The sequence below is a fragment of the Coptis chinensis genome, chromosome 7, assembly GCF_015680905.1.
Source record: "Coptis chinensis isolate HL-2020 chromosome 7, ASM1568090v1, whole genome shotgun sequence".
NCBI lineage: Eukaryota > Viridiplantae > Streptophyta > Magnoliopsida > Ranunculales > Ranunculaceae > Coptis > Coptis chinensis.
The window spans coordinates 38,748,220-38,757,317 of NC_141462.1; the positions used below are offsets into that span (position 1 = coordinate 38,748,220).

Sequence of the window (9,098 nt, forward strand, 5' to 3'; positions counted from 1 at the left end):
CTCTTCTCAAGGGGCATATCATCTTGGAGGAGAGACTAAAAGAGACGCCTTGCAGGAACTAGTTTACCAACTTTCCTCAAGGCGACTATTACAACATAGAAGGTTTCAGTATCAGCCGCCAATCCATTAGTTTGCATGAAAAGCAATAAGTCTTTCACTTGTTCGCCCAAGTAGTGGGTACTGGGTACATGTCAAGAACTAAATTAATGTACGGTATCAAACTCGGGAGCCCATTGTGGAATACTAGCTATTTGGCCCGGCCTATGGCCGGACTTACAATTTTTTTAAGTTGACTTTGGGCTTGCTACATTTTTTAGTTTACTATTATATTATTATTTTATGATGAAGTAGAAATGGATATTATATTAAACATTAAAAAACATAGATAATATTCCAGATGATATATTGTTAAAAAAGATTATTAAAAACCAATTGTGCGTGGGTGAGAAGTGGAATGAGTAAATGAGTTGTAGGTGGAATTCATGTATGCACAATCACAACCTAGAGACAAATAGTATAAAGAAATTGATCAATTTTTTTGTGTATCTCTCAAAGAGAAAATCCCCATTATCTTCTAATGACAACAAAATTCAAATGAAAAAATCTCGGGTTTACATGATAAATTATACGCTTCCTATATAAACTAAAATATGTGTCAAGTGCATAATTACATTGACTGAGGTTACTCCAAAATTGTACACTATTATGCTATTTCTATCTGAACATGAATGAAATTTGGTATGATGTTACTACCCCGTTTTGTTTTTTTTTTTAACCAGGTGTCCGGGCCAGTTTACGCACACCCCAACTAATCCCATGCCTTGGTTGGAAATTCGATCTGATACTGCCTCAGATCACTAGTGACCTTGAGGGGATGTTACTGCCCTGCTACTCAAGTCCATACAGAAAGATTTTGGAAGAATAACCGTCATTATAATTGTAAGGCAATAGACACATAAAAATTCAATTTCAATTTCAAAAGAGTACGATAGTCTAATAGAGCTCACCTAGAGGTAGGCTATCAAGAAAAATAAGACCTACTACATTATGTACTACATGCCTGCCAATACGATAAATATTACATGCCTGCTAATATGATAAATATGAATAAGCTACTTGAAGGCTCATAGGTCGTGTAATACAATTTAACTGTTGTCTGCATTGGATTATCCTAATAATATTCAACTGCTGCCAAGTCTCTTTCCCCTATGCACAAAGTAATTCTTCTCTTCAACTGTCAAACCGTGATCCACATCTCAGAAAATAATTTGATCTTGAGAATTGTACCTGGTAACAAAACAAAGATCATTATGTACACCTAACTATTCTTGCATATTGTCTTTTCTACATAACACTCATAACAGTTTGATTTTGTACGGTTTACTAAACAATGTAGCCATTAATCCATTAAAAGAGAGTGCAGACATGAATATGGATCATTTTTCAATTAAAAGTTAATAATCAAACTATTTCAACAGTTTACTACTTTAAAATACACTACAAATACTAATTTTGTTTAATTTCTTCTTTCTTCACAAAAGAATATCCCATACAGTGAAAATACCTAAGAATCACACGGATTATAATCGTGTTACAATATATATATATATATATATATATATATATATATATATATATATATATATATATATATATATATATATATATATATATATATGCTAGGCCAAGGAGAAGACAGTTTCCTCACTATAGTACGGAGTCATAACACTACATACAAAAAATAATTGAATGTCATAAAAAAAAATACAAAAATAGTATTGTCCGATAATAATAATCGACAAAAGCACATCACATTCTAGTGGAAAAGAGTATAAGCATAATCAAATGATTACAAACAACATACATCGCCGGGATTAAATTGATCCAAAAGTAATGAGCTCGTATGTGTCGTACTGACTTTTTGACTTAATGAAAAGAACGAACTACAACTTCAGGGACTTTGTTATGCATTGGCACAACATCATCATAGAAGCTAGGTGATCGGGGAACTAGCTAGTCGACTAGGGGAGTAGTTGGGGGTGTACATTTCCTTCACTTAGCTTTTATGGTTATTTGTATTTGTCAACCTACGTTGGACTTGGTAGTGAGTCCTCGACTCTCTCCCTTGTCTGCCTCATAATTGGCTCCCAATATTGTTTGTCTTAATACATTATAGTAAAAAATATGGTAAATTAACGAAAGCTACTCTTATATATATATATATATATATATATATATATGAGGAGGAATCCATATACAACACCTTTTGTACAACAGTTTATACAATACCCTTTTAAGTTGAACTAAGAGATAATACTTTGTGGGTATGATCTAATCACTATAAAGATCATATCCACAAAATTTGAGTTCATTTCAAAATCTCTACCTCTCTTCAAAAGTTGATTTGAAAATGTGATTTTTTTTTAACAGTCAGGATTTAAAATTTTGCAACCTTCTTTTGACATCTTTTGAAATTTCCAAATGTGACCATTTTTTGCAGGGTTGTTATTATCCATAGTGAAAAGATGACATCCATAAAAAAAATCAAGTCATAAATAAATTTGTAGAGTAAAATATAGACAATTGTATAAACTGTTGTATAAAACACGTTGTGTAAACGGTTGTATACATATACACACAGAAATAGTAATCGATATAACCTTGCATCCAAAAATAGATTGTACATGTATGTACACACAACAATCAATAACAATAAGCCACTATATACACATTTTATGAGATAAAGCTTATATAACAACCTAATATGGTCTTGTGAAGTTGAGGGAACACTAAAAGCCATAAACACACTAGGTTGGAATATTTGACGGAGAATCGAAAATAGGTTGGAATATTTGTTGACCTGTTGCTAAAATGAACTTGGGGTCGAACTCCGATTTCCTTTTGCAAAACAATTTCCATTTATCACCAAAATGTTTTTCCCATTCTTCTTGAGTTTTGTAATATCCAAGATATTGCTTCACTTTGATTCCTGATTCATCGCAGAATTTAAGAATAAGACGGTTCTGAGCGCTTAAGTAGTTCTCTTCACTGGCGTCCGAGGCTGACCTTAGTAGACCAACTTGGTAAAACATATTTTCATCTGGTATAACAGCTGAGCTTCGATCGTCCCACCTATATTGGAATTAAACATGAAGAAATTTTAAATGTTAAATTAATAATTATGAAAACTTCGAGTTATGTTATGTTCTATACGAATGCCAAGTGGCTGACAACATTAATATGGTCCAAATAACGGGCCCAAACTAATTGATCGATACACTTTGGGCCAGATCAAAAAATATAAAAATAAAAATAAAAATAAAAAACCAAGGTCATTTAGTTTACACTTAGGCAACAATAAAGAATTGATGTAATTTTAAACAAAGCAATTTAAATTTGTATTGTTTCTCCATAATTCATTGGTTATATTATATATTATATATATATTCCTTTTGAAATTAAAAGAAGAGAAGGTTTTCAAACCATCCATTTGATCGGATTTAATTCGAGTTGGGGAAAATTATCTTTAAAAGAATAACAAGAAAAACAGTAATAGTACGTATTAGAGGTAAAGTAAATTTTATACATTTTTTTTCTTGTTGGTCACGAGTTTTATTTTTGCACATGTTAATTTGACATTGAGTTTCTTTGGGGAGAAAAAAATAAGGATCTAGTTAGGTGTAATAAATAAGTAAACAAATAAAGTCGTAAGCATTGTTCGTGATTCCGAACAAAATCTCGGAATTCCGTCTAATATTTTGGTTTTTCAAAAAATTGGAATTCCAAATATAAAATCGAAATATTGATTATTCCAAAATCAATTGAAATTCCAAATATGATAGGGGTCGAAATTTGATGAATTTTAGTTTTTAGATTTGTCGAAATTCCAAAAATTCCGAAATCCGAAACTATGGTCGTAAGTAGAGTTAATCAAGTTGTGTAAACAAAATAGATAGATGTGTTGTGGATAGATCCTTAGGAGGCACTTTGGTCCGAAGCGCTATGGACCGAAATGTTTCTCGATCCCCAGTTTGAAATATATTATGATGACTATAATGAGAACTCACTTGTCTCTGTTCAAGGGATAGATGATAATGGGTCCAACTGTCTTATTCCCCAAAAATCCCTTGAAGACACCATTTGCAAAGTCCGCTATTCTGGATTTGGGGATAGTGAGAATGAGCCATGGGTGTGGTACATCCCATAAATCTTGGTTTCTAAGCTTTAACTCTTCCTTGTGAACCCGGTCCAAGAAATCCAAATAAGAAACATCGTTTGTGAAAACTGATGATGGAATGAAATTCAACTTTTTCAGCAACGATTCTATTTCCTGCAGCATAAATACTTGTTACCTCGATCAATAAATCAATCTGTATGTACTTGTATACTTAAATACTGTACTAGTGTACCCGATTTTCGGCTTTATTTGAATTAAAGAGTCAAAACATATTCTGGTAATACTTAAATTCGAAATGATGAATCCAGTGACCAGATTCTATAATATGGGTTGACAATGGCTTGATCAAGTGACTATTAATAGCCTCAAACTTGTTTCATAACCCCAGATTCCTCAAGCTAGATCTTCCATAATCCAGGGGGCATGTTGTGCCTTATTACCCGTATATAGTTGGTATATTTATAGGTAGCAGTGTAGATACATGCAGGCAGTGACGGAGACAGGAATTAGTTTCAGCGTGAGCCGGTGACCACTACAAATTTTCAATTGAACTCAGTTAGGGTGCACAAACTTAATTAGTTTGTTTTATTTTAGTTATACATTTGTTAATCTATATACAAGTTTGAGAAACATTTTCAATATTTGTTAATCTATATACATTTTCTTAATTTGTTAATCTATGTAAACGAATAATTCTTAACTTATTTTCTCAATATTTGAAAACTAAAATTATATTAATATTTTCAAGAAATGTGGATTTCTTAATTAGTAAGTATTGGATTACACCTTACATCAACTAGTTAGGATAATTAGTTTAACCTTTAATTTAACTTATTCATTATGTTATTTAATTTATTAATTGATGTACCATTTTCTTAAACAAGGTGTCTATAATATATTTTTTGATAAATGGCCACTTGCGAAATGTCACCCCCCATGCATATTTAAATGCCATAACAAGTAAAGAAACATTCAAGAATAAACTATGACAGATTTACCGTATTGTACATTAACTTTGTTTGGCTTAGGAATTTCTGGTTTTCGTTGGAAGTGGACCCATGTGATATATGTGTTTGCAAATCAATCAAGGTTCAAAACTTCAAGTCAAATGACTTTGGACAAGAGAGAGAATTGAGAGAGAATTCATAGGATGGTGGGGCAAAGTTATTCCTCTTTATCAGCTCAAAACAAATTTATTTCTCTTCCAAATTTCAGGGTAAGCCAGGGCGTACCCTGGTCCCTTGGCTCCGCCACTGCATCCAGGCCAACAGGGTACATGCATGCATGTGAGTAGTCTATGAATTATTTAGTATGCCTATATACCTGGTCGACCACATCCGCGGTTGATTCATCATAGTTTTTAGCGATCTCCATGCAATAAAGTAATCCATCATCAGTAGCAAGAGAGCTGATATTAAGGTCGCGAGGAGACGCATAGGATGTTCTCCAATTGTTGACTTGTCCAGGATCCACGATAACAAAACCTTCTACGTAATCAAACTTCTCACTAGATGGTTTTCCATGCAGAGATATGAGGTTCTCTTGGTCACCAGTGAAAGCAGAGAAATTGGAATAGAGCACTCGAATCCATCTCACCTATCAAACACAAAATATATTAGAAACCTTATTAAATGGACCCAGTAATCCCATGTCTGTGACCATGTTCTATGCCATACTATGTGTGTCATACACTCATTCTATCATATCATGCCTGCTTCCTAGTTGAAAGAGATCGATCTGTAGTTGAAGACTTCAAAACGTTTCGTCTCTCCCTTTCTTTGCCAATTTGGGGGACAATCAAGGGGACGATTTCTTTCTTGCAAATATTACAAATAAAATTACGAACTTTATTTCCCAGCCCTCTTGGAAACATTGAATGAAATTGAAATTTGGTTCCTTAGGTAGGATTAGGAAATAGTAGGTCGTCACAAAAACTTAGCCCAATAATATCCGGACTTCACTTAGAAGCAAACTTCCAGCTGGCTGCTGCTACTTGATCGGCTGTAGGGTTATAACAAGCAAGGTCAGATAAGAATAGTGCTTTAGATTTAGCACTGGTAGTAGCTAGGAGTAGGATGGAGATCGATAAGATGATGATAAGAAAATCCCAAGTTTTTAACTGAATGGTCACGAGTTTGTTAATTAATTTTTCAAATTAGTTTGTATATGTCCCAGGAGTCCCTTTTGCCTGTATGAATACTCAATAGTTAATTATACCATTTGTGGAGCTTGTTCTAGGGCAATTCTAGCCCTGGTTATGATCCCAAATTGTCCTAAGCCTCCAAGAACCCCATGAAACAACTCTGAGTTTTCGTTTCCGAACAAATAAGTACCTCTCCTTTACCTGCAGTGAACAATAAAAACCATATTAATCAAATTAAATAACCCTAATTAATAAGAGGGAAAAAAATTATTAATTAACACTATGGACTCTTACACATACTAGATTCAGAGTGGATCAATGATAAAGTTAATAGCTCACCTGTGACAACATCAAGTTCGTAAACATTACTAATTTGAGGGCCATGAATGTAAGCTTGACCGCTTATTCCAGCATTAGAAAGAGTTCCCCCCACAGTAAGATGCAAGTAATCTGTCCATGACTTTGGTGCCAATCCATACTTAAGCGTCCACTTCAACACATCTATCCATAAGTCGCCACCCCAGACATCCACGTACTTCAGTTTCTCTTCACCCTTTGTATTAAGTGCACCCAAAACCGGTTTACTTACTCTAAACCGGTGGCTACTTTTCAACGCTCTCATATCTATTACGACGCCATTGCCTGTTTGAGCTTGTCCATTGAGTGAATGCCCATTACCTCTTGCAGAAACTGTGAACGCTTGGCTCGACTCTGCAGCGTCGTAAGCAGCTTTAATCAAGCTCACTATGTCCTCCACAGAACTCGGATGCAAAACTGCTAAGGGTTTAACATGACTTATTCCACCAAAATCTAAAGAGGCTGTTTCAATATCGGTTGCATGGAGGCTAAGCTCGCCTGTTAAATTTAACTGTTGAAGTGAAACAGGGTACATTATTAAGTCAGCGGTAGAGATTGAAATGGAGATAACGAATATTACAAGAAGAAAAGTGATACTAGCCATGAGAATAGAGAAGCAAGGCTGCAAGTGTTGCAGGTTGCTTTGAGTAACCGCGGTATTTATAGGGAGCTAGATTTGTGCCATGTATGCAGACTAAGACCTAATATGTAAGCATGTTCCATTCAAAAGATTTGCTACGCAACATGCAGAAATTTCGGTGAGATGGCGAAATTTCGGTTCATTCAGCGAACAGATGCTGAGAATCTGAGATATCATGCTTTGTTCGGTAACTCGTTGCTGCTGGAAAATCAAATTACAGGTTACATTGTCAAATTCGTTACTGAGATACCGAATTGGCTTCACATTCTCGGTACCTAGCTGCTGGTCATGCCACCCATACTCGGTATCAAGATGCTATCTCCCTAAACATGGTGAGGCCGGGATCCCAACCTACATCCAATAGTAGTTCTTACTCCCTTTTTATAGTCATCTTGTGAGACTCTTCCTTTTCCTTATCTTCCGCTCAAGAATTATTTTCACCGTCAATATATCTCATGCCAATTGTCATTAGTAGAGTTATGACATGCAGAATTAGATTCGTGCATTACTCTTAGCTTACTTTATCAATGCGTTCGATCTAGGATGCGACTTTGTGAATTTTCACTCGTGTACTTACACCGCCTTAGTGAATTTCGCTCGTGTGATCCTACAGGCTACTACGATTATAGCATTCGGGCTCGAGTTAGTGAAAAGTTAATTACTATGAAAATTACTATTATCATATATGGTTTGGTTAAGGCTTGAAGCCACCTTTTGGTCGGAGAAGTTAATTGGTTACCAGTTACCCCTGCGCATCTGATAATTTACAAAGAAAATCTTTGGAAACTTGGTCAGATGTTTGTTAGTTAAGCACAGATTAATTAATCCCCTGTATATGGGAGCAAATGGCTAGGCTTTATGAACTCGTTCCTTGGTCAAACAAAAATTTGAAACAAATCCCAAGTGATCTAGTGATTGACTAAAGTGGGTTGACATTGTAGGAATATAGATATGATCATATGACTATGTCTTCGATGTTGAATCGTTCATCAGGCATAATGAATGTTAATTGGAAGAGTTCGAAATCAATATGATCTTATAACGATCTTATTAGATTCTAAAGAATAATGGTTTCATCGTTTGATGGTGACGCATTTAGATTTCCTGATATCACTTCATTGATTATGGTCCAATTTGGTGGTCTGTCTGTCTGCATTTGAAGGGAATATTTCACTTGAAACGGACCAAATAAGTAAATTTGCGTGATATTTCAGCGGTGATATTTATTTTACTGTTACCTATTTTTCTCCTTTCGTATACAATATACTAGCTTAGATGAGTACATAATGCTATCTTTGAACATTGGATGAATTTGATTCAATGTACAGTTATCATCTTTTAGGTGAATGTTGTGTCTTCATATTGGAATGGAATCGTAGAGGAAGACCAAGGACAACTGGACAATAGATACACCACAATTGGAGGTTTGGTAGCTTAGCTAATTGAGTATTAGACAGTAACTCAATAAGTACGTACTCTTTCTCCATTGTGTCCCACATATCGAGGCGAAACTATGTTTAAACTTAGATTAAAGGCAACATCAGAAGATAATATGGCTAGATCAGTTTGATTCTTGCGAATCAAACATGATATTTGAACGACCAAATATAAATGTCAGCAAGCTTTGGATATATTGTTTAGATCACATTGTTATATTTTCCTTTCCTTTCTTCTTAGATAAATTAGATTACACCGATCCTTGAATAAGACCAATAATAATACAATACAAACCTATTGACAATTTTACAAGTTACATCAAGTTATTAATTTAGGTTGTTGGA

The 9,098-nt window shown here is 34.6% G+C and overlaps 1 protein-coding gene across 1 annotated transcript; it reads right to left on the reverse strand.

Annotated features, from left to right (window-relative positions):
• Positions 1 to 2,595: 2,595 nt before the first annotated feature.
• Positions 2,596 to 7,261, reverse strand: LOC147487462 (cytokinin dehydrogenase 5-like). Its single transcript, XM_086572172.1, is given in 6 exon segments — positions 2,596 to 3,132; positions 4,068 to 4,330; positions 5,501 to 5,773; positions 6,395 to 6,492; positions 6,495 to 6,521; positions 6,660 to 7,261. Coding segments are annotated over 6 exon segments (1,539 nt in total). The 5' UTR covers positions 7,213 to 7,261; the 3' UTR covers positions 2,596 to 2,807.
• Positions 7,262 to 9,098: the final 1,837 nt, after the last annotated feature.